Source organism: Neoarius graeffei, chromosome 8 (assembly GCF_027579695.1).
Source record: "Neoarius graeffei isolate fNeoGra1 chromosome 8, fNeoGra1.pri, whole genome shotgun sequence".
In the NCBI taxonomy this organism is placed as follows: Eukaryota; Metazoa; Chordata; class Actinopteri; order Siluriformes; family Ariidae; genus Neoarius; species Neoarius graeffei.
In genome coordinates, this window is record NC_083576.1 from 63,083,305 (window position 1) to 63,110,402 (window position 27,098).

The following is a 27,098-nucleotide window of genomic DNA, read 5'->3' on the forward strand; positions in this document are numbered from 1 at the left end:
ATTGTATATCAGGCAAGAATGGAACAACATTTCACTTTCAAAACTACTGCAATTGGTCTCCTCAGTCCCCAAATGTTTACTGAGTGTTGTTAAAAGTAGAGGTGATGCAACACAGTAGTAAACATGCACCTGTCCCAACTTTTTTTAAACATGTTGCTGCCATCAAATTCAAAATGAGCATATATTTTTCAAAGAACAACAAAATACATTTCTCAGTTACAACATTTGATATGTTGTCTTTGTCCTATGTTCAATGAAATATAGGGTTTACATGATTTGCAAGTCATCACATTATTTTTTTATTTGTTTTACACAGCTTTGCAACATTTTTGTATTGGGGTTAGATATTGACATTTAAAACTGGTGACAGATTCATGAGATGTAATCAGAAATGTATTTGCAGATTAAGTAGCTTGGTGAATTCACAGTTGTGACTCCTTATATGGCAGCATGTTGCTTAAATTATATAAAGAATATTTGTCTGAAGATTTTGTTGTAGTTATAGAGATACACTCTTGTAAAGATGTGTTAAATTTGACACAAACTGTAAAATTTTTCCACATCAGTGGGTGAGTTTTGGGACAATCAATCAATCAATCAATCAATCAATCAATCAATCAATTAAAAAACCTTGTGTTAATTTTGACACATTTACTGTGGAAATGATTTTAGCACTGTACATGCATCAGGAAGGTCAACACAAAGATGCCTAAACGTGTAACATTAATACATTATGTGTTGTTATTGGCTACACACATTGTGTTCAAACAAACAAACAAACAAACAAACAAATACTTGATACCCTACACAAAATTGTTATTTGGCACAAAATTAGTTAATGAGCATAATACACTATGACTTCAACACATTTATTATCATGAAGTATTAACAATAAAATTCACAGAATTCAAACTGCAGAATATAACAATACAAATTCATAGAACAGAATTTTGTAGAATTTCAGCAGTGATAAAGAAAATGTCTGATAGGACAAAACAATTCTTCCAGTTCCATTAGGCAACATGACACATAACCACACCTTCTACATTTCACTTATTTCAAACCTTTGTATCTTGGCTTGAGGTAGATCTGATCATCCAAGGACCCAGAAGTCACTGCCTGAGGATCATCTTCAGATTGGTCCATTTGTTGCATAATAAATTAATAAAATGTGAACATTTAGACAGATAATGCAGCACCCTTTTTTTAACAATACTTTGACACAAAACTTTAGCTCATATCACAGATCATTTCCTCCCCACAACATAAAATCTATACACTTAATGTTAAATAACATCAGGCTGCAGCTGCACATTCATACACCAACATTCTTACAGATCTGAATAATAATTTCTTCAATGTCTTTGTATTAACAGGATTGCTGACATGAGAAATAATTGGGTTAAGTTAGTCATGGCTATATGAGGCACATCTTAGTTAGCGACACAGCAAAGATAGATAGTTAGCAAGAAGAAAAAATATTCCCACCTCATAATGCTGAATAGTTAGTAGAATTATAGTTCAACACAGACTTTTTAATAATACCATGTACAAACTAAATGCTAATACAAATGGCAGACAATTACATAAAATATCCCACAAGTTAAAGTTCCATCTTGAAAGCTGAATAATAATACTTAAAAAAAAATCTCCCCACTTTGTTTGTGCTATGTCCCATTTTGATATTAAAGTTAGCAAATTTGTCTAAGCATCTAAGGTTAATATAGATTAAACTACATGGTCTAACAGTTCTGTTAGAAACCAAACTAAACCAGTATTTAAAATAACAGCAGCAGAAGATGTAGTTTCTACATGTAAATAAGAAGCGATTTCAAGTACAACTTACCTCGACAACTTTGCTGTCACTGGTGAGAATCCTCTCCCCATCAAAATGGTGATTTCGATGTTATACAACTCTTATGATGTTTATCGTTCACTCCAGCCAAAGTCACTGGAAGTTAGCATTACCCAGTGACACCATACACGAAACACACACTTGCCAACCAAAACCAATTAACTACTACTGTAACTACAACATAAACCAACCTTCACCCGCTTCGAGAGCATGTCAAATATAGTTGTTATTCAAGGTGAAGATAGAGAGAGTTAGTGTTAATGTAACACTACTTGCCCTTACAGAAAAACCACATGAACTTCACATGTGATTTCTCACATGTGAAATATGTGGAAAATGTGTTTGGCACATGGGAAACATGTTATTTGCACATGGGAAACATGTGGTTTTGGCCCAATTTTATGTGAATCACATGTAGGAATGTTTTACACATGTGGTAACATGTTTTCCACATGTGCTCTACATGGTAACACATGTTACAAAATCTGATACCATGTATACCACATGTGGTAACGTGATCACATGTGAAATACTTGGGAAATTCATGTGTTTTTTCTGTAAGGGTGGTTAACCCCATTAATGAAAATTCCCCCACTGAAATCCCTCATTTGAGTTACTATTATTCCACTGATTTCCAGGGGGTTGTAAACAGGGATTTTCAGTCTTATCTGCAAAGTATTATATTATGAGTAGTAAGAACTGATGAGCTTCTAAATGGCTGGCATTAGCAGTGTTGTTTACATCATCCCTGGAAAACAGAGAGGATGTTCAGAGGTGTTCAATGACCACTGAGCTGCAGATTTTTTTTTTTTTTATTCACATAGTCAAGGGATTATAATATAAACTATAATATTTCATGAACAGCGGTATACAATAAAATGAAAGCGGCATGGCAAGTCAGCTAACTCAAAAAGCTGACACTATGTTTAGAACAGATCAGTCTACACAAATTGTGAACAAATTCACAGGTTGTGCTAATTTTAAAACTGGACATAATTATTTATTTTTTAAAAAAGCTGAATTATTCCAACATGGTTTTATTTAATATTCACCCAAAATGTGTAAAGTGCTACACATAAGTTGTGTAATTTTTCTACACATTCCTTACAAGAGTGCATGTAGAGATACAGGTAATCAAAATGACTTGTATTAAAATAAAATACACTGACACACTGCATGATTATTCTAACTGTAAGAACATTCAAGTGTAATCATCCTCTACTACATCTATTGAGCAGATAGAAAGTAACTCATCTCATTATCTCTAGCCACTTTATCCTGTTCTACAGGGTCGCAGGCAAGCTGGAGCCTATCCCAGCTGACTACGGGCGAAAGGCGGGGTACACCCTGGACAAGTCGCCAGGTCATCACAGGGCTGACACATAGACACAGACAACCATTCACACTCATGGTCAATTTAGAGTCACCAGTTAACCTAACCTGCATGTCTTTGGACTGGGGGGGAAACCGGAGGAAACCCATGCGGACACGGGGAGAACATGCAAACTCCGCACAGAAAGGCCCTCGCTGGCCACGGGGCTTGAACCTAGACCTTCTTGGTGTGAGGCGACAGCGCTAACCACTACACCACCTTGCCGCCCTAGAAAGTAACTTTTTCTTGCATTCATATTTAGTAGCTGCTTTATCCTGATCAGGGTCAGGGGGGATCTGGAGCCTATCCTGGGAATATTGAGTGCGGTACAGGAATATAACCCAAATGTGACAGTAGTTAGGAGACCTACAGCATGTTTGTTGGAGGTGGGAGGAAACTGGAGAACCTGGAGGAACCCACGCAGATACAGGGAACACATCCACATAGGCAGTAATCAAACGATAGAGCTTTGAGGCAGCAATGCTATGCACTGTGCCACTGTGCTTGCTGACCATGCAAAGTCACATGTCCCTTTATGTATACTTATTTTCAGTAGAAAAAAAATGGGATAGTCTCATTTATTTAATTATACATGATTGTTCATTGTTTGTGATAATGCTGGCACTAGCAGACCATATCTGAACCATTGCATTGTTCTTTATTTATCTCTGACTATATTTCCAGTAAGACCCCTTAATAAATGACACCACATCTGGTGGCACATAGCTGCACAGGCTCTAAATTATAGACTGCATAATTCCACGTCAGCGTCCTGTTGCTCTGTCAGCACAGATCAAAGATAAACCAGTCAGAACATCACCCAGCTCTGAGGTCTCAGGTCACAAGAATAGCACTATGTCCTCTGAAAGCACAATTTTGATCTGGTCTTTTACAGAATGGTTCCGGGTTATAGGGGGTAGAATCATACATTGCTATTCAAATTTTAATTCCACACTCATTACTTCTCTTCACCCATCCCCCTACCCTGGTGGTTTCTAAATGCGAAATGAGATTAGTGTTTATGATATTGTCAGAACAAGAGAGTATCATTATAGCTTGAATGCAATTAATTGAATTGAGTGTGCAGAGTAGAGGCAATCTTAGCTGATAAGTCTATCTAATACTTATCCGTTTAAAGCATAATCCATTAGTACAGTGGGAGATTTCTTTCTTTTGGCTTCTGAATGAATTTGAAGGTGGTGATATCAGTGTCTGTAGCACACCCAATTGAGCGACTCAGCATTCTGCTTGCCAATTGTAAGGATTTACTTTAGTCATTCCACCGATAGTTCGTAAATGAACTAGTAAGCTGTTTGGTGATCTGTGGTTTTGGCAGAAGGCAGCAGGCTTTTATGCCAAGATTTTTTTTTTAACCTCACAATACAATTATATCCTAAATCTGTATATCACCATGACACAAGAATAATTTTTGAATTAATAAAGCTTGATTTATCTTCCATATTATACTGCTTTAGGTTTTTATAGTCCTATGAGTACTAAAGCTTTTTGATTTCATCTGAAAAAAGAAAGCAAAGAAACTCCCGGTCTGTATGATTTTTTTCTTTATTTTAATTATATATAGATATATAGATATATAGATATAGATATTATTTTTGCCAACAAGTGAAAACTGTTTAAAAATTTATTTATGATTTATATGTTTTTTCATTGAAAAAAACCCCAACTCCACAAACAAAATGCCATTACCTTCAAATACAGGCCTTGTTTTCCTTCCTCACACAAAAATGGTTCATAAGAGTAAACACAAACATATTTCTCAGCATCACTGTACTCTCATCGGCACAAATTTGGGGTAGCAAATATGAAGATGTACTTTGTCACTTTTATTTTCGACATAACAATGTTACAGGAAGTCGTCCAAGAGCTGCAAATGAAAAGGGAAACAAATGGGTCTTTTCAGTTTTCAGCCTAATGCAAATGTAATGGAGAGAGAGAGAGAGCGAGAGAGAGATCCATTTAGTTCTGTTTCATAAAGAATCAAGCAAAACTGTGCTTGCCTTTGGCTGTTTTCTTACTTCCAACAAATTGACTGTCTGTAAAAAGGTCATCCATTCAAACCTCTGCAGCAAAGTCCCCAGAGAGACAGGAGTGTGCCTTCTTTGAACGAGAAAATCCTTATAACGCTCCTGGACCTGTCTGGTTAAGGCCACTTGATCCACATCCTTTCCTTCCTCTAAATTGGGCCAGTGGGTCGAAAGCAGTGGAGCCTCGTGAAAAAGATTCACCACTTTGTATGGTGGTGGGCAATCTCTATCAATTAAACACTTAAGACCCAAGAGGGCAGATAACAATAAAACACTCAACTGCTTTTTTCTATGAATCTGTTATACTGAGCATGATGAAGAACATCCAATTCTTGTTCCTGTTCTTATTAGATGTACATACCCAACTTCAAACATCATGACACCACAGGTTTGAATCATACACACATTTAAAAGCTGGGGAAATGGGGATTTCCCAGCATTCAGTAATATTGATGAAGTCCAAGATTATATATTGGCTCACATTGATTTACTACTACAAGATATTTCAAAATGACCTGGATATCTTGAAATATAATTCTTAGTATGAGTTTACCAACTGCATTTACAGTGTCTTGCAAAATTATTCATCCTTTTGGTGTTTGTTTTGTTTTGTCACATTACAAGCTGAAATTAAAATGGATTTTGAGGGGTGAGCGCCATTTGATTTACACAACATACCTACCACTCTAAAGGTGCATTTTTATTTATTTTTTATTGTGACACAAACAATAATTGGAGCGGCACAGTGGTGTAGTGGTTAGCGCTGTCACCTCACAGCAAGAAGGTCCAGGTTCGAGCCCCGTGGCAGGCGAGGGCCTTTCTGTGCGGGGTTTGCATGTTCACCCAGTGTCTGCATGGGTTTCCTCTGGGTGCTCCGGTTTCCCCCACAGTCCAAAGACATGCAGGTTAGGTTAACTGTTGACTCTAAATTGACCGTAGGTGTGAATGTGAGTGTGAATGGTTGTCTGTGTCTATGTTGTCCCTTTTCCACCAAAGCAGTTCCAGGGCTGGTTCGGGGCCAGTGCTTAGTTTGGAACCGGGTTTTCTGTTTCCACTGACAAAGAACTGGTTCTGGGGCCAGAAAAACCAGTTCCAGGCTAGCACCAGCTCTTTGCTGGGCCAGAGGAAAGAACCGCTTAGGTCAGCAGGGGGGTGGAGTTGTTAAGACCAACAACAATAACAAGACCCCGAAAGATCGCCATTTTTAAGCGACGAGAAGCAGCAGCTGTACCAACGCAAAGTCATCCATTATTATTATTGTTATTATTATTATTATTATTATTATTATTGTTGTTGTTGTTGCTGCTGCTTCATCCGTGTTGTTTTTGCTTTGATATTCGCGCCAAGGTTTATACAAACGTAGCGACGTAACTGACGTATACAGTGACGTAATGACGTGGCTTCCCTTAGCACCGCAAGCTATGGAAAAGCAAACTGGTTTTCAGCTGGCTCGCAAGTTGAACGAGTTGTGAACCAGCACCAGCACTGGCCCCGAACCAGCCCTGGAACTGATTTGGTGGAAAAGGGGTATGTGTCAGCCCTGTGATGACCTGGCGACTTGTCCAGGGTGTACCCCGCCTTTCGCCTGCAGTCAGCTGGAATAGGCTCCAGCTTGCCTGCGACCCCTGTAGAACAGGATAAAGCAGCTAGAGATAATGAGATGAGACAAACAATAATTAAGATGGAAAAAAAACAGAAATCTGGAGTGTGCATAGGTATTCACCTTCTTTCATATGAAATCTGTAAATAAGAGCTGGTCCAACCAATTCACTTCATAAGTCACATATTTAGTTGATTAAGATCCACTTGTGTGCAATCAAAGTGTCACATGATCTGTCACATGATGTCTGTATAAGTCAACCTGTTCTGGAAGGATCCTGACTCTGCAACACTACTAAGAAAGCAACATGAAAACCAAGGAGCCTCCAAACAGGTCAGAGACAAAGTTGTGAAGAAGTATAGATCAGGGTTGGGTTATAAAAAAAAAAAAAAATTGAATATCCCACGGAGCACCATGAAATCCATTATAGCAAAATGGAAAGAATATGGCACCACTACAAACCTGACAAGAGAAGGCTGCCCATCGAAACTCACAGACCGGGCATGGAGGGCATTAATCAGAGATGCAACAAGGACACCAAAGATAACACTGACAGATCTGCAAAGATCCACAGCGGGGATGGGAGGATCTGTCTATAGGACTACTTTAAGCCATACACTCCACCAAGCATGGCTTTATGGAAGAATGGGCAGAAAAAAGTCATTGCTTAAAGGAAAAAAAATAAGAAAACACATTTGGAGTTTGCCCAACAACATGTGGCAGAATCCGCAAACACATGGAAGAAGATTCTCTGGTCAGATGAGACTAAAATTGAACTTTTTGGCTATCATGGGAAAGGCCATATGTGGCGCAAACCCAACACTTCCCATCATCCTGAGAACACAATTCCTACATAGAAGCATGGTGGTGGCAGCATCATGTTATGGGGATGTTTTTCATCTGCAGGGATAGGAAAGCTGGCCAGGATTGAAGGAAAGATGGATGGCACTAAATACAGGGCAATTCTGGAGGAAAACCTGTTTGAGTTGGCCAGAGGTTTGAGACAGGGACAAAGGTTCGCATTCCAGCAGGACAATGACCCTAAACAAACTGCTAAAGCTACACTGGAGTGGTTGAATTTCACTGTGCTTGAAGTGTGCATGTGACAAAGTTTTCTTCTTCTTAAAGGGAAACATTTAAATGTATTGGAATGTCCTATAATCAAAGCCCAGACCGGAATCCAATTGAGAATCTGTGGCATAACTTGAAGATTGCTGTACACCAACGTAACCCATCTAACTTGAAGGAGTTGAAGCAGTTTTGCCTTGAGGAACAGGCAAAAATCACAGAGGCTAGATGTGCTAAGTTAATAGAGACGCACCCCAAGAGACTTGCAGCTGTAATTGCAGCAAAAGGAGGCTCTACAAAGTATTGACTTTGGGGGTGAATACCTATGCACATGGCAGAATTTTTTTTCCATCTTAATTATTGCTTGTGTCAAAAAAACAACAACAACAATTTGCACCTTTAAAGTTGTAGGCATGTTGTGTACATCAAATTATGCTTAATTAATTAATTAATTAATTAATTAATTAATTAATTGCTTTTAATTCCAGGTTGCAATGTGACAAAACAGGACAAACACCAAGGGGGATGAATACTTTTGCAAGACACTGTACTTGTATTCTTCCCAAACACTTTTCCAAATATACACTTAATATTGGATGTTCACTATAGTGTTTGCTGTATATTGTTCTCGGCCATCTCTTTACATTTTCAAGCAATATTAATATATATATATATATATATATATATATATATATATATATATATATATGCATTAGGTTCTGCTGTTTCCAGATTTTAAAGTTTCAGTTGTGTAGTTTTTAGTACTGCTTCTCTTCTTCTTGTAATCATACAATTTCAAAGACACCAACAAAAACATGAAAAGTGAATAAAAATATAAATAAAACCCCAACAAAAACATGAAAAGTGAATAATCAGGTCTGTGAAGGATTGCATCTTTCAATCAAAGCAAATTAATATGTAATTTGGAGATTTTGAGCCTCACATTTTAATTATTATAATTACTAATATAAAAAGGTATTTATTAGGGTAATTATTCCACAAAAGGGTAAGTTTGTAGAGGCCCATTTTCACAGTTTCAAGGCTAATAATAATAATAATAATGAATTATTTTCATGAAAGTGTGTGTGTATGTGTCTCAGCAATACCCAAAGCATTCAATATAGTCACAAACACTACAGCTTATTGGTATAGAGTCATGAGGTTTGTTATAGTGTTACTGCTTTGGTTTCATGCCTTAGCTAGCAATCTTGAGTCTTCATGAGGTGTAATCTTCTCCACGTAAAGGGCCAGATTGGACTGAGAAACTTTCCTAATAATGGCTGCCAGGCTGATTATCTTGGCCAACAACCGCCTTGCCAGAGATTGTGTTCTACATTATGCTGGCCAAAATCTGGTGTTCACTACTACAGTGGTAACAACATTGAGCTTGGCACAGTTTGTGGTTAATCTCTGACCCAAGCAATTCTGACTTTATCAGAAACATGCCAGAGCATCTGTAGAGCAAGAAATAGAACCATTTTTTCCCTCTAAAAGTTGCTTTCAGGCAGCACAGGGCTCAAGAATATAAATTGAACCATTAAAATGAAATACAAAAACATTAAAATATAATACTTTAGGGATTTCAAATGTGTGGAAAATTAGAAGTTAGAATAATTACACCATGTTTCTTTTTCTCTCCTGCTTCTTTAAGCACAATCCACAAATCATTGTCCTCAATACTGTAGCTGCAATTTTCTACAAAATATTCTCCTTAGCATTCAGTTATAAAGTATGACAGTCTAATAAGACCATATGTTATATTTTTTTGGAAAAGCTCTACTCCACAGTCACAGTGCAAAACAAGTGTATTCTTATTTGAATTTACAACTACCTACTGTAAAATAATTCAAATAAAATAATAATAATAGTAGTAAAAATAATTAAGAAAAAATAATTTTCAGTGTGTAATGGGTTACTCACTATCAATCAGATAACCCTTAAGTAACCTAATGCTCATGTCACCTAACTAGTTTTACAAAATATGACACATGGGCAGAATATTTAGATGTACCGGTCTTTGTACATATGCATGGAATGAATAAACTACATTATTGAGTCCTTTGCATTTTGCAATTATCCTTAAATAAATAAATCAGACAATTACAGAGAACCAGACAAGAATCACTGAACATGGATCAGCATTTACACTACAAGGCCATAGGTTTGCGAACACTTGACAGTCACCAATATGTGATTTTTGAACATCCCATTCAAGATTTAGTCCCCCTTTGCTGTTATAATAGCTTCTACTCTTCTGGGAAGGCTTTTCACTGGATTTTGGTATGTGACTATAAAGATTTGTGTTCATTTAGCAACAAGAGTCAGGAACTGATGTCAGACTCAATGCATCTCTGCAGCTCATAAGAAACGGAACAAACTAAGAACAGTACTTACAGTACAGGTCATCGCACAGAGCTGTCCACTCCAATGAAGCTTGAGTCTACTTGGATGAACTTCCTCAGAAAACTTGTTTGAAATGGATTCCAAAGAGTAAATGTCCCACCAATCAAGATGCCAAGGAAATTGCTCATCTCATCTCATTATCTCTAGCCGCTTTATCCTGTTCTACAGGGTCGCAGGCAAGCTGGAGCCTATCCCAGCTGACTACGGGCGAAAGGCGGGGTACACCCTGGACAAGTCGCCAGGTCATCACAGGGCTGACACATAGACACAGACAACCATTCACACTCACATTCACACCTACGGTCAATTTAGAGTCACCAGTTAACCTAACCTGCATTTCTTTGGACTGTGGGGGAAACCGGAGCACCCAGAGGAAACCCACGTGGACATGGGGAGAACATGCAAACTAGAGGTCTGCGCGGGTCGGATTTTTCAGTCCCGCTCCCGCCCGCGCAGAATTATGATTTTTCAGTCCCGCTCCCGCCCGCACCCACAAAGAATTATGATTTTCAGTCCCGCTCCCATCCACGCCTGCCATATTTTGTCCCGCTCCCGCCCGCAAATCCCGCATGATGCAGACGTTCGCATTATTTCTCAGGAAAGTTCTTGTCTTGACACAGTGTGATGGTGCCCCAGCCCCTACTTTGAGTGGATTTGAGCATAAATATCTACAGCTCATGTTCACATTTGTTATTATTTACCTTGTTTCTGAATTCAGCAAGTAGTGTCTCTAATAATAATAATTAGTGCTGTCAAGCAATTAAAATATTTAATCACAAATCGCACATTTTTGTCATATGAGAAACCATTGTAATTCTCTGATCAGCATAAAAAAGTGAATGGGCTTGCTTTGTACCATGAGTGAAGTGATTTACTGCTTGAGTTAGTCTACAACTCTACTCAGAGAGACAGGTTACACAGTGACGGTAGGCTTGACTCAATGCTATCCCAGAAATCCTTCCTGTAATATGCAAATTTGGCCGCCTCTGATTGGACAGCCAAATTTGCATATTACAGGAAGGATTTCTGGGATAGCATTGAGTCAAGCCTACCGTCACTGTGTAACCTGTTTAAAACACGTTTTTAGCTAGTGGGACTGCAGCTTATCACCGCTCCCACCCGTGCCTGCATATGTGCGCTCCTGCTCCCGCCCGTGCCTGCATATGTGCACTTCCGGTCGCGCCCGCAATGAGCTTTCAAAATTTGCCCTGCGCTGCACTCCTTTGCGGCGGGTCCTGCGAGTCCCGCGGGACTCCCACGGGAGTGCAGGGCTCTAATGCAAACTCCACACAGAAAGGTCCTCGCTGGCCATGGGGCTCCAACCCGGACCTTCTTGCTGTGAGGTGACAGCGCTAACCACTACACCACCGTGATGCCCAAGGAAACTGCTGCCATAGGAATTCCCAAAAAAGCCAGTCTGTGACTAGTAATGGTGATAATGTGGACTGGGGTTTCAAGTTAATTAATATGGACATATTTCAACTTATTCATTCTGGACCAGTCTGAATTTTCAACAAGATCCAACATTTAAAATTCATAGCAAACTTTACCAGACTTCCAAATTCTGCCCTCCAAAACCAAGTCCTCATTCATATAAACAAGAAACCATCTGCCCCAGACCCTTGGAAGTACTATACTACGATTAATGGACTTCATAAAATACAATTTCAAAATGAAATGCAGGATAAAGCATGATTCTTGTTCCTGTTGGAATCAATCTTGAGCACTTAACTTGATGCTGTAGTGGATGGATAGCAAATATGGTGATGAGGAGACCTGGGGTACAGTAGGAGTTCCAATTCATCTAAAGGTGTTCAGTGGGGTTGAGGGCAGGGGTTTGTGAGGACACTCAAGCTCTTCTACAGCAATCTTGACAAACCATGTCTTCATGAAGCTCACTTTGTGCTCACATACTTTTGGAGACATAACGTAGCTTCAATGGCTGGTAAATGTACATGGGGCAGATCATTCTTGATGATTGTATATCTGCAAACTATTTTATATGGTTGAAGTCCATCCATCCATCCATCCATTATCTGTAACCGCTTATCCTATGTAGGGTCGCAGGCAAGCTGGCGCCTATCCCAGCTATGAGTGAAAGGCGGGGTACACCCTGGACAAGTTGCCAGATCATCGCAGGGCTGGCACATAGAGACAAACAACCATTCACACTAACACTTAACACCTACGGTCAATTTAGAGCCACCAATCAGCCTAACCTGCATGTCTTTGGACTGTGAGGGAAACCAGAGCACCTGGAGGAAACCCACACAGACATGCGGAGAACATGCAAACTCCACACAGAAAGGCCCTTGTTGGCGACTGGGCTCGAACCCAGGACCTTCTTGCTGTGAGGTAACAATGTTAACCACTACACCACCGTGCCGCAGTGGTTAAAGTCTTGAGTTTTTCTTGATTTATTATTATTTTTGTTTTGCTATTGAGTGATCTTATTCAATGCTCCATTCACACTGCACATGTCCACCGTTTTCACTTACATATACAGTACCTCATGTTTTCTGGCACTGGTATCTATACCATGCATCAATTAAAAATAGATACATAAATAAAATAATAATAATAATAATAATAATAATAATAATAATTATTATTATTATTATTATTATTATTATTATTATTAATAATAAAAAATCACAGCATGGCAGATGAAACTTCTATATTCATGCGTCAGATTTGCAGTCCTGGTTTAACATTTTTAAATTTGTATAATGAATATGGAGAATAAAATAAATATACACTGAATTAATGAATAAATATAATTTATGTAACAGAGTGGCATGGTGGTGCAGCAGGTAGTGTTAGTGCCATGTCCTTAGGGTCCTTTTATCCCACCTCCCAAAACACTCTTTTGTGTGTGTGTGTGTGTGTGTGTGTGTGTGTGTGTGTGTGTACAAACAAACAAACAAATAAATAAACAAATAATTAAGGTCTTTATTTTCCTTTGCTGGCACAGTGCCCTGCTTTTCAGTTGGCAGTTTTGCCAAGAATTTTCATTTTAATTTTTCACTGCTTAACAAAAATAAACCAAACCTCTTCACATGCCTGGGATCCTCAAATGGTGATGTTGTGTGCACAGGTGTTAAGGAATGTGACAGGAATTAAAGATCCCCTTTTTTGTTTCAGATTTGGACAGACCACATTAATTGCAGGTTTTTACTTCCAGGTCTAAGTGAACTGAACATCATGTCTCTAATACATATAATTATAGATCTGTATTCCTTTTGAGAAATTAAGACAAAGATTCATGCATGGCACACTGGTGCAGTGGTTAGTCCTGTCACCTCACAGCAAGAAGTTTCTGGATTCAAACCTTGTAATCAATTGGGTTCTATCTGTGTGGAGTTTGCATGTTCTCCCTGTGCCTGCGTGGGTTTCCTCCCACAGTCCAAAGACAAGCTACTCTAAATTTCCCATAGGTGTGTATGTGCGCGTGAATGAATGGTTGTTTGTCTCTGTGTTAGCCATGGAGACCTGTCCAGGGTGTACACCCCCCCCCCCTTGCCTGATGTCAGCTGATATTGGCTTCAGCTTCTTCCATGACCCTGATGGATAAGCAGTATAGATAATGTACGGATGGACAAAGTTTCATCTTTAAAAAATTCATGTTTTTTGCAAAATGTGACTTATGTTCATCTGTATATAAGGTATAAATAAGCTTTGCTTCATTCAGTATGTGCAGCTGCAGCTTGCAATACTCATGATCCACATTATTCCTGTCTCCTGCCTCAGAGTACAAAGCCGTCTTCTGCTTATGCAGTGTTTGTGTATGTGTTTGTGTGTTTAGCAGAGTCAGAGGCGTGTGACCTTTCACCTTCCAGATGGGTCTCAGGAGAATTGCATTGCCACTGGGCCAGTGGAACAGGAGGTGGGCAGCAGTGCCAGTGCTACCAGCACCACTCAGTCACTGCCACTGGGATTCCCACAGGACCAGTACTACGAGCAGACATCGCCCAACAGCCGCACCGAGGGTGATGGCAACTCTGACCCTGAGTCTAGTGAGTGCCTGCTATCATCCTTTTCCAACACATACTAGGAGTTGCATGGACCAGTTGGCCTATATATGTTCAATATTCACCACAGTGGGGATGTTGCTAGCTTGGGGGAATGGGGGGTCAGAGGGGACAGTGCAACAGATAGGGAAGAAATTAAAATAGTATTCATGTACTTGTATTGCATGTAATTTGTTAGTTTAGAAACATTTCAGATTAAGTCACTTATACAGTCGGCTTCATTTATTTATATGGCATAAGACTACACTGCGAAAAGCCATTTTCATATTTTCTTTTGGCTGAATGGAACATTCTTATATCAGTATCAAGTAATATCTCTCTGACGGTTAAGTGTATATGTGTGCGCAGGTCTTTTTTTTTTTTTCAATCCCACTCCTAACCAGTTTCTCAAGGAATTCTGACCAATCCCACCCTCAAATGCAGTTATTTTGGTTTGTACCTGCCTGTGATATATTCAAATCAACTTACAATTACCAAAAATATCAACAAATGTGCGGTGGCTTGCAAAAACTCATCACGTGATGAAATTTTGGTACTTTCTATTATAGAAAATGTTGATGACTGCAGGCTTTACTAAACTGCAACATTTCTTTCTCTTTTGCACATATCTCAGCCAGAAGTTATAAAAGTTATAACATTTCAAAATCTGGTAACCCCCAAAAGTGATAAAGGAGAAAATCTTCAAAGTTTGAAAATTCTGTTCTGATTCCACTAAAAGAAACCAATAAATAAATTTAACAAAACATCCATTTACAAACATCTATTCATAGACATTCCAAACATCCAACAGTCATTCCATGTTTAATAAAAACTTACTTAATAACATTTATATTTCTTTTGAAAAAGGTTAAATAACCTTTATAATATAAAGATAATAAATTCCAGTAAAGTAGATTTAAGTCCTTATTTACTTTGTTGTCATTGCTGTATTATCTCAGGAATTATCTTTAAGCTGATTTAATATTATCCTGAGGTGACAGACTGTATCAACAAACCCTCAGCAGTCTCTACATCCCCATTTACATTTATGGCATTTGGTAGATGCCTTTATCCAGAGCAATTTACATAAGTACTTTGTAGGCTCTATCAAAAATGTATCCTCCAGCTAGTTCACTGGCTCCGGTACCACTGAGTACTAATGGGTATCATTAGTTTAAAAAAAATGATGTGGAGGTTAGTACAGTATGGAAAAACACAAGAAAATTATTATTAATAAATAAATAAATGAATGAATGATAATTTAAGTACTTGATGAAGAGGTAGGTCTTTAGTCATTGCTTGAAGACAGCCAGTGGAAGTTCTTTCCACCACCTATGTGCCAGGAAAGAAAAGAGCCTTGATGTGTGTCTGAGAGATGGTGGGTCCAATCATTACATTATACCGCTTATCTATTGTGAGCTGTAGGTCAGCTGAAGCTAATCCCAGCTGACATTGGGCAAGATGCAGGGTACATCCTGGACAAGTTGCCAGTCTATTATTGGGTTTCAGTCACATGACTTTTCTTAGCGATTTCACTTCCGGTAAAACAGCTGGTGGTCTAGCAAACCAAAATGGCTGCCGTAGTGCAAACAACTAGCGATAACTTAATCAGAGTATGCTCGTAATCTAGAAGCCACTGCTCGCTTTAGATATATTCAGAAGATTGCTATGTACAGTGGAATCGACCCCTACAGTCTGGGAAAGAAGGATTTGTTATACGATCTCGAAAACTACCCTTCAGTCGAGTTCCCCGACATCTCAAACTATCTGGTGTTGCAGACATCCTTCTACACCACAAAACAGATGAAAGTGTGGAAGCGTATGGAGGCTTACAACATTTTTGTATGTGGCTGGGTAAAGGAGCTTGGTATCAAGTCGCTGCTGAGTGAATCCTGTATTGTTTTTGCCCGTGTAAATATGATTTTTTTTAAGCTTTTTGTTCGCATCTTTATAGCGAAGCACTGCAAGTTGAAGTGTAAACAATTAACAGTTCACTTGATTCTCACTTGTGTTAGCTCTTATCTCTCAGGTAAATCATTCACAAAGATCATCAGAAACCACTTTAAAGACCTGGATCTTAGTTAAACAAGACAGAGAAGTGATCATGGTGCATTGTAACTGTATGGCTGAATAAGAATTTTGTTGCGACCTTCATGCATATGGACTTTGTGAGGAGTGACGAGTAAACAAAGAAACAGCTGGGGACTTTAGCATTTCAGGACTAAAAAAGTACTGTAAAATAATTACATAGCAAGAAAAGTACTTAGGAAACACTAACGACATAGCTGAAAGGGATATACAAACCTTTCACGAAGTGATCACTGCAAACTCGAGCATGCTTCGACTCGGTTCCCTTCGATTTCAGTGAGAGGTTCAAAAGCCACCTTTCTCGACGTCTTTTTGTGAAACCCTGTGTTCGTTCACCCTTTTTTATTTGTTCACAGGGAACCCTGAAGAAACTTTTATCAGTTTCACGGTTTGATTGATTCAAACAACCTAAAACAATGCAAGCATAAGGCATTTTTCATGCGAGCAATGCACCTTCTCCATACAAATGCTTTGTCAGCTGAGCTTTGGTAGACCACCAACTAAAGTTTTGAATAATTAATGAGGCGGATGTGACATCATGTGAAACCCAACAATTGCAGGGCTAACACTGAAGGCCCATCCACACGAGTACACGGCCTCACCCAATATGCTGTCGTTTTGAAAAAATCTCTGTAAACACGGCATCGTTTCCAGAAATATCTGCGTCCACACGGATTCACTGGAAACAACCCAAAACACTGTAGTACATATGCCAGGCCTGTATGTGGCGCTGTGATGCCACCACACCAATACACTAAAACCGGAAGAGAAGCCATGGAGCATGCGTATAAAGGTCACGCGCTGTTTACAAACAAGCTCATAACACGAGAAGAGGACGATCATGGCCAGCGCAACTCTGAGAGAAAGAGGAGTCTTTTGTGTGGACCGACAATGAAGTGGAACTTCTACTTCGTGTCACATTGGATGTTTCTGCAGTACGAGCACAAGCCTGTAGTCCGCCATTGTTGTTGTTATGACACGTCTAGCGGCGGCGGCTGAGGTTAAATGTTAGAGAGGTGGGGCTTATATGTCATCGTTTCTGAAAAAATCCGCATTCGCCGTCCAGACGACTCCGGGCTATCCGGTGTTTTAGGATTTTCCCACTCTGGGACCCGTTTTCAAAAAATACCAGTTTCACACCTCGAAAAAGCCAGATCCGTCTGGACGCGAGGCCGAAACGATAAAGTATTTATGTGGATTCGACAAAAACATACTTGTGTGGACGGGCCCTGAGTGTCAGACAACCATTCACACTCACATTCACACCTATGGACAATTTAGAGTAGCCATTTGACTTCATCCTCATGTCTTTGGACTGTGGCAGGAAACCAGAGCACTCGGCGAAGACCCATGTCGGCATGGGGAAAACATGCAAACTCCACACAACAAGGCCCCAAATGACTGGAAAGTTTGAACCCAGAACCTATGCTTTATAATCATCCCTTCCCAGATTTCATCCCCTTTTGCAGTTATAATAACTTTCACTTTTCTGGAAAGGATTTCCATTAGAGTAGCTATGGAGTGTAGCTCTCGGCATTTGTGTTCATGGGTGTGATGGTCAGGTGTCCATGTATTTTTGGCCGTATAGTTTCCAGCAGATGGTGTAAACACATCACTTCAGTATGTTCACATGTTAAACAATGTGGCCTTTCCTTGCCCCATGAGCTTTGTATCTGACCACACTCTCCTGCTCACATGTCATAAGAGAGAAAAAAAAAAAGCCTGCACCTGTGACTTTTCAGTTGGGTCCTGCAGGATCCCATGCCTATGCACAACTCTAGTTTATTATTTTTGCACATTTATTGCGCTGATTTTTTTGTTTTCATTTTTAATAGTGTGGCCGAAAGAAGCACTGAAGCTGGAAATGTAATTTGGAGCCTGTGTATGGATGTTAAAGAAAGTGTAGTTTGATGTGTTCTTTGCATGTGTTTATGAGCTTTTACATGTACTATTAGTAAAGTCTAAAAAATAGTTGTCCTGAATCAGTTTTGGCAGATGGCTATATTTCAAAGTATTGGCGGACTAGTAAAAACTAATATTCATGCAAATCCGACCCCCCACACACACACGCGCACACACAGATAAGATGAGAATTAGAGAGCTGCCACTGGCTAGACGATGATGTGCCTGGTGGACGCTGCATGGCTTGCCATAATCGTGCTGAACAAATAGTGCTTGATCAGTGGGAGGGTGTTTATTTGCTCAAGTCGTTATGGTTTAATGAGGTGCACAAAAAATGGTTAGCATTTGTGTGCCACTGAGATGCTGTATATATTGGACGGCCATTAATGTGACTGACTGGCAAAGTCACAGTGCTAACACGCTAGATCTCCTCCCTCTTGTAGTTATCTGGTGGGCTTTACAGAATATGGTGTTGTAAAGCCACTGGAATCAGACAGTGGAACTGTCAAAGCCACTGTCGGAGGCTTTGATTTCCGCCGCCGCTCCCATGTCATAATCAGGAAGCCAGCGGGCCGACTGTGATCAGTGTAGATCTCTTCATCCTGCTCCAACCTACGCATCAATGATATGGGTGAATTACCATAGCATTGCTCCAGTTGTCAGAGGCGACACAAGCTCTTTTTTTAAACACAGGACAGGGGAGGAATAAATTGCCTGGCATATACCTGCAGATATTCTTTCAGTCTGGGCTGTAAATGAGACAACAGCATCTCTGGCCGTGGATGCGAGCTCGTCTTCCCCCTCTGCATTGCAGCACAGCTCTGACAGAACCTGTGGTGTCTGTGTGAGGATGAATGGATTCATGCAGTTCCCCCTGCCTGCCTATTTCCATGCCCATGATCACCAATCTATTCCCTTAGATTAGCTGTTGTCCCACCAGCCCGCATTCTATGATAATGACCTTTTGCTGCATATTGCTGGCTGCCGGTGCATAATCAGGTCTTTTAGAGGCACTGTAAAAGAAAAAACAAAGTGTACAGCCTAAACACTGCTTTATGTGCTGTAAATATTTCTTAGATTAATATTATTCAACAGTGGACATTTATATCAGCCTTTCACCTTTGAAAACTAGGCTAATTATAAAAAAATAGATTTTTATGCAATCATATTTCCTCAATTTTCCCCAGGTAATACAAATAATGTGCCATTAATCATACAGTATTTAAAAAAAAAAACACTGTGGCAAATGCTAGCAGTAGATCTTTTGTCAGCATAACCACCCTTTTCATTCTTAATTCATACATTTAAGCAAACTGGTCCTTTCTATTAAAATACAGTAAATCATTGATTCCATTGTCAAAGCAATGGTTAAGAACCCACTGTGTGTGTTAGAAACAACTGATAGAGCCATGAATAAACATGAGCAATCCAGTGCTGCTTGAAAATGAAAAACACATCATGCACTCTTTTATCCCCAAAATTATTTGCAGTTGTGTAGTAGTTGGATAGATTTTTTTTTTTTGGTCATGTATATATAATAAGGTTTGGGGGTTAAGCACTGGAGCTTTGAAACAGAGAATCTGACAACTCAGGATGCGTGGTGTTGAAGTTAACCAGCTTGCTCATCCTCCTCGTTTTCTCACTAAAAAAGTTCACTGATAAAACCTGACACTGTGGTTGAGAGTTCAAAAGGAGAGATAGATCCATGCTCTGTTGACAGACAGGGAGATGAGTGCATTGGTGGTGTCACGAGTCCAAGACGGATTAGATATGGTTTTATCAATGAGCAGCAGGCTGCCAGAGCTGTGGCAATCGCTTATCTTGTCGTCTCAATTTGAAAAGAGTGAGAACAAGAGACAGAAAGTGATATGGATGGTGGGAGAGAGGGAGAGGAAGAAAAGAGCTGAGAAAAAAAATTGATGGTGAACAAAGCGTCCAACCTCCCAGGCTTTATGTCTACGTGGTGGTGTGGCAAGGTCTGTCTTGTCAACTCTCTACTGAGTAACGGCCAGTGCAGAGAAGCAAGGGGATATGGCCTTCTTATGACAATGAATTTCTCCACTCCTCTTTAAAATGGCGTCTTTATTACGCCGACCTGCTCTTGAAATAAAGTTCATATGACGTTTATGTTGCTGTTATTTACGAGGGAGGAGGTTGTTCGGTTTGCGGGCACTTTATTTATTTATTTATTTATTTATTTATTTATTTATTTTGCTTCCTCTCCTCCAGCATTGCTTTATCAGACAGTGAGCAGTGCTTTTTCCCCTCATCTTTCCTCCCCACACACACACACACCGGTCGAATGTGCCATGGCCTCTGGCCGATTGTCTAAAAGGCTCGATTTGCTGTAGCAGAATTAGCATGGATGCTCCTACTTCTCCACCTCCTCACTCGTTCCCCAAACAGCTGGCAGAGGGGGAGATGCACGTCTCAAACAATTAGCACTTTTAATTCTGAACCGTCCCTCCAGGCTGTAGCCAAACCTTTGTACTTAACATCAAACAGTATAATGCATAAAAGTGCATCTTGCCTATAGCTGTCGCCATGGTGACTGTGGCTGGGGTGTGTGTGCGTGTGTGTGTGTGTGTGTGTGTGTGTTCTGTAGTCTTCCTCCTGCTCCCTTGTCATTTAAACTGACTAAACCAATGCAGGAAAAGTGGACTTGTCTTTGATAGAAAGGACTTGATTGATATGAAAATATGGTCACGGATCATAAAAATTCAGATAATTGTACAACCCCGATTCCAAAAAAGTTGGGACAAAGTACAAATTGTAAATAAAAATGGAATGCAATGATGTGGAAGTTTCAAAATTCCATATTTTATTCAAAATAGAACATAGATGACTTATCAAATGTTTAAACTGAGAAAATGTATCATTTAAAGAGAAAAATTAGGTGATTTTAAATTTCATGACAACAACACATCTCAAAAAAGTTGGGACAAGGCCATGTTTACCACTGTGAGACATCCCCTTTTCTCTTTACAACAGTCTGTAAACGTCTGGGGACTGAGGAGACAAGTTGCTCAAGTTTAGGGATAGGAATGTTAACCCATTCTTGTCTAATGTAGGATTCTAGTTGCTCAACTGTCTTAGGTCTTTTTTGTCGTATCTTCCGTTTTCTGATGCGCCAAATGTTTTCTATGGGTGAAAGATCTGGACTGCAGGCTGGCCAGTTCAGTACCCGGACCCTTCTTGTACGCAGACATGATGCTGTAATTGATGCAGTATGTGGTTTGGCATTGTCATGTTGGAAAATGCAAGGTCTTCCCTGAAAGAGACGTCGTCTGGATGGGAGCATATGTTGCTCTAGAACCTGGATATACCTTTCAGCACTGATGGTGTCTTTCCAGATGTGTAAGCTGCCCATGCCACACGCACTAGTGCAACCCCATACCATCAGAGATGCAGGCTTCTGAACTGAGCGCTGATAACAACTTGGGTCGTCCTTCTCCTCTTTAGTCCGAATGACATGGCGTCCCTGATTTCCATAAAGAACTTCAAATTTTGATTCGTCTGACCACAGAACAGTTTTACACTTTGCCACAGTCCATTTTAAATGAGCCTTGGCCCAGAGAAGACGTCTGCGCTTCTGGATCATGTTTAGATACGGCTTCTTCTTTGAACTATAGAGTTTTAGCTGGCAATGGCGGATGGCACGGTGAATTGTGTTCACAGATAATGTTCTCTGGAAATATTCCTGAGCCCATTTTGTGATTTCCAATACAGAAGCATGCCTGTATGTGATGCAGTGCTGTCTAAGGGCCTGAAGATCACGGGCACCCAGTATGGTTTTCCGGCCTTGACCCTTACGCACAGAGATTCTTCCAGATTCTCTGAATCTTTTGATGATATTATGCACTGTAGATGATGATATGTTCAAACTCTTTGCAATTTTACACTGTCAGACTCCTTTCTGATATTGCTCCACTATTTGTCGGCGCAGGATTAGGGGGATTGGTGATCCTCTTCCCATCTTTACTTCTGAGAGCCGCTGCCACTCCAAGATGCTCTTTTTATACCCAGCCATGTTAATGACCTATTGCCAACTGAGGTTTTTCACCCACGTGACCAAGTCATGTGAGGCTGCCATTTTGGACGTCACGGCTCGAATCAGTTTGAATGCGAGGAAGGCGACAAACGAAAAACATAAAAGAAAAAGGAGCGAGATGCAGAAAACACCTTCACTATCCAGAGACGTAGGGCATTTACAGGGTGAGCAGAGGAAGAGGTATTTGCAAAAATTGAGGTTAGCAGGCTTAGAGAACGACGTTTACCTGCTTCCACCAGGATTGTTCACTGACGTACGGAAGTACACGAAGCCCTCGTCTTTACCTGACTTCGGCCCACATGATCTGTATACCTATGTCGTTAAAAACCCATCGCTATACACAGGTATTGATCTGAAAACGTATAAGAGTTTGGATGCCTACAAATATTTTGTGTCAGGCTGGGTAACATGCCTACATCAGTGGGTCGTCCCTGGAGCCGGTGGTCGCCATCTTATTACAGCTAAGGTTTGTTCACATTTTCATTTACTTTCGGTCCTCAGGATAAACAAAATGTTATTAAATGTCATTGAAATAACTTCTTAGTCTGTTGAGACATGGCCCGTTATAAATTTGCTGTTACCAGGCAATGACCAAGAACTGTATTATTAGGGTCGGTGTCTGTGTTGTAGCAGTGTAATAGCAGCTAGCTGTTAGCACTAGCTAATGTCAACAACATAGCTAGTATGTTACTGTAGCAATGTTTACGTTCAGTCATTTGGATGACTGTTAAAACCTTTCAGTCTCAAGTTTTTCCTTTACTGTATTTACTAGTTTACTGTAATTATGATCCGGCAGCTATTTACACCGGATCCAGTGTAAATAGCTGCCAGAGCGCGCTCCGGCTTGCTCCCCCTCAAATTAAGCAGCGCGCTCCGGCTTGCTCCCAGAGTGTTCCGGGAGCAAGCCGGAGCGTGCTGCTTAATTTGAGGGGGAGCAAGCCGGAGCGCGCTCCGGAACCTCGGCCGGAGCACTCCGGGAGCAAGCCGGAGCCCGCTGCTTAATTTGAGGGGGAGCAAGCCGGAGCACGCTGCTTAATTTGAGGGGGAGCAAGCCGGAGCGTGCTCTGGCAGCTATTTACACTGGATCCGGTGTCTGTAACATGTTTTTTTTCAAGCTGGTTCTCCCTCTCTGTCTGCAGCGTTAGTATGTAGCTTGACCTTCAAAATGGCGGACACCGGGGCGTCACGTGACCCTGTGACGTCAGGTGAAAAACCTCAGTTGACCTAATGAGTTGCAATTTGGTCCTCCAGCTGTTCCTTTTTTGTACCTTTAAAGGCGTCGTGCGGTAATTTCAGCAATCAGGCTATATCATGTGTCAAAATGTCGGGTTTGGTGGGTTATTCAAGCCCCTCGGTTTCCCGCGATCTCAGTGTCACGATGTGCCCGCTACAAGCATTTAAAGTTGACGCGCACAGCCAAATTTAGGCAGCCAGCCGTTAACTAGGTCAACTTATGTGTGACGTCATACCAGTAACCTCCCTTGGGTGATGCTGGCCTGTCACCATGTTTTCTCTATAGCATGCGTTTACCAGAGTTGTTTACATTGCGGATTTTGTGGATTTATTCAGTTTGTGGATAGTTTTGAACACTCAAAACACTATGAAATGATGTATTAATATTCTGTGATACAAAATGCCTAATCGGTGTATTGTGTTTGGCTGTAACAATGAGCCCCAGCCAGGAATTGCCTTACACGAATTTCCCACTGACAAGACAGTTCAAGAAGCATGGAGACGATTTGTTTGTCGGACCAGAGCAGGTTGGACAGGACCCAGCAAAAGTTCGTCCATTTGCAGCAAACACTTCAAAGATGAGGACTTTGACAATATAGTACAATATCGAATGGGACATGCCAAGAAACTGAAATTGAAGAAGGGTACAGCCTTCCTGTGCAGTTGGCATAATTCTACAGTTTCCACAACTGCACCTGGAAAACATGCGTTAAAAATAAATTTTGTTTGTTTATAATGTCTGCTTTCCAGCTTCCCAAGCCACCTTTACTAGCTTTTTAAAAACATTTTCACAAAACTCCAATTAAACCTCCATGATCTTGCAATATTATGTACAACACCCCATGTCACTTTTAATAGGTCTAAGATCATTATGGGAGAGCAAAATAGATCTATAGGATAGAAACCAAAAGGCCAAATTTGGACTTGTGTCCAAATTTTACAGTGATTTATGCCACAGAGCTGCCTTTAACTAATAATTATCACTTATTACTGACGATTGTATGTTTACTAAACAATACAATACAAAGCTCAATACTCCCAGCCTATAACATACTGAATATCAAGTTAAAATCAACCGCAATAAAAGGAAAATTATGAAAACTGGAATATCAAGGGGTCTACTGTATCAGAAGGCCCACTGCATTTCGCGAGATCGCAAGCTGTCAAGTTGCTAGAATTCAATCTTTCTAGCTATACTTTCACCCCCTACAGCTATCAGTATTACACATAATCATAGATTAATCACACAGCATTCTAATTCAAGTGAAAATGGTCTTTAAAAATACACACAAGTAGTGATTTAGTCAGAGAAACCAACCAAAACAAGTCTTCAAGTCGCCGGTCTTCTTCATTCTCGTCTTCGTTTCTGTCGTCGTCAGACCTGTCCTCATTTTCTTCTGAAGATGAGCGCTCAGGTTCAAATCTGTAAGGCTGGATACCACCAGGACATTCAGCTGTCAAAATCTCTACTTGTGGGCCATTTTCCTCTTCTGTATCGGTAAAATCAAAGCTAATTTCCTCAGCATCGCTCCTATTTTCTGGTGTGTCCGCCATTGCAACTGCACCGAGTGGTTACTGGTATGACGTCACGCAGCTGTTCCATTGACCGAGAGGGGGCGCTGCGAACGCGGGAAATTTCAAGTGATGGGCATGACCAAATAAGGACCGATTACAACCGCGGGAAGCTTTTGAAAAATCGACGGTCAATTTATTTCGAATCTCGAAAGCATTCTGGTGCAGAATAATGTGACTTTTATCGCCACTGCATGACGCCTTTAACTTTTCCAGCCTCTTATTGCCCCTGTCTCAACTTTTTTGAGATGTGTTGCTATCATGAAATTTCAAATGAGCCAGTATTTGGCATGAAATTTCAAAATGTCTCACTTTCAACATTTGATATGTTGTCTATGTTCTATTGTGAATACAAAATCAGTTTTTGAGATTTGTAAATTATTGCATTCCGTTTTTATTTACAATTTGTACTTTGTCCCAACTTTTTTGGAATCGGGGTTGTATATTATATAATATCCAGCCATTATCTGTAGCCGCTTATCCTGTACAGGGTCTCAGGCAAGCTGGAGCCTATCCCAGCTGACTATGGGTGAGAGACAGGGTACACCCTGGACAAGTGACCAGGGTACACCCTGGACAAGTGACCAGGTCATTGCAGGGCTGACACATAGAGACAAACAACCATTCACCCTCACATTCACACCTACGGCCAATTTAGAGCCACCAATTAGCCTAACCTACATATCTTTGGACTGTGGGAGAAACCAGAGCACCTGGAGGAAACCCACGCAGACACAGGGAGAACATGCAAACTCCACACAGAAAGGCCCTTGTCAGCCACTGGGCTCGAACTCAGAACCTTCTTGCTGTGAGGTGACAGTGCTAACCACTACACCACCATGCCACCCATATTATATTATATTATATTATATTATATTATATTATATTATATTATATTATATTATATTATATTATATTATATGTCTAAAGATTTAACAGATGCTGTTAGTTTTACATTATTATTGTTATTGTTGTTAAAAACAGATTGTTTCTTATTTTCATAGATTTGTGTATCAGATAAACAAGGATTTTTGTTCTTTCTTTTTTTAATGCTGTGGGTCTGTGTCATCCTAATTTATTAAGTGAAGTACATCCTTTTGTTCAACATCCACTGTGCTTTTACAGTTGTAATGGCACACAATGTTGGTTGCCAGACTAAGTAATTTGATGCGGACTCAATAAGTAAATTTTAATTAAACTAAAGTAATAAACTGTGAAAATAGAGACAAGAATTGTGGTGAATTGTAGGCATGAACAGTTCAAATGCTTGTTTTAAAACCATATTACTATTAAACACATTATTAGATATTGATGCATACACCACTGCATACTTCACATGTATAAACTCTATATGCACTTTATTAGGAACACCACACTAATACTAGGTAGGACCGTCCTTTGATCTCAAAACAGGTTCATGTGGCCATAGAAGTACACTGAACTCATTGCCATGTTCATAGAACCGGTTTGAGGTGACTGGTGCTTTGTTACATGGCACATCATCATGAAGCCTAGTGACCAACGGGGGCCTTTCTGTTGGAGTTTGCATGTTCTCCCCATGACTGTGTGGGTTTCCTCCGGGTGCTCCGGTTTCCCCGACAGTCCAAAGACATGCAGGTTAGGCTGATTGGTGGCTCTAAATTGACCGTAAGTGTGAGTGTGAATTGTTGTTTGTGTCTATGTCAGCCCTGTGATGATTTGGTGACTTGTTTAGGGTGTACCCCAACTCTCACCCATAGTCAGCTGGGATAGGCTCCAGCTTGCCTGTGACCCTGCACAGGATAAGTGGTTACGGGTGATGGATGGATGATCAGCAACAATATTCAGATTCAATCTATGGCATTCCAACTGCTTCCAATTGCTATTAAGTGCAAGTCCCACATCATTACACCACCACCA

General features: G+C 40.2%; 1 protein-coding gene across 2 annotated transcripts in view; it reads left to right on the forward strand.

Moving 5' to 3' along the window:
- The window catches only part of pcdh11 (protocadherin 11), a 372,376-nt gene that overhangs the window by 230,825 nt on the left and 114,453 nt on the right, over window positions 1-27,098 (forward strand). For both annotated transcript variants that reach the window (XM_060927976.1, XM_060927977.1), the window contains exon 4: window positions 14,149-14,359. In XM_060927976.1, the coding sequence (XP_060783959.1) occupies window positions 14,149-14,359 (211 nt within the window). The remainder of the gene's footprint in view (window positions 1-14,148; window positions 14,360-27,098) is intronic.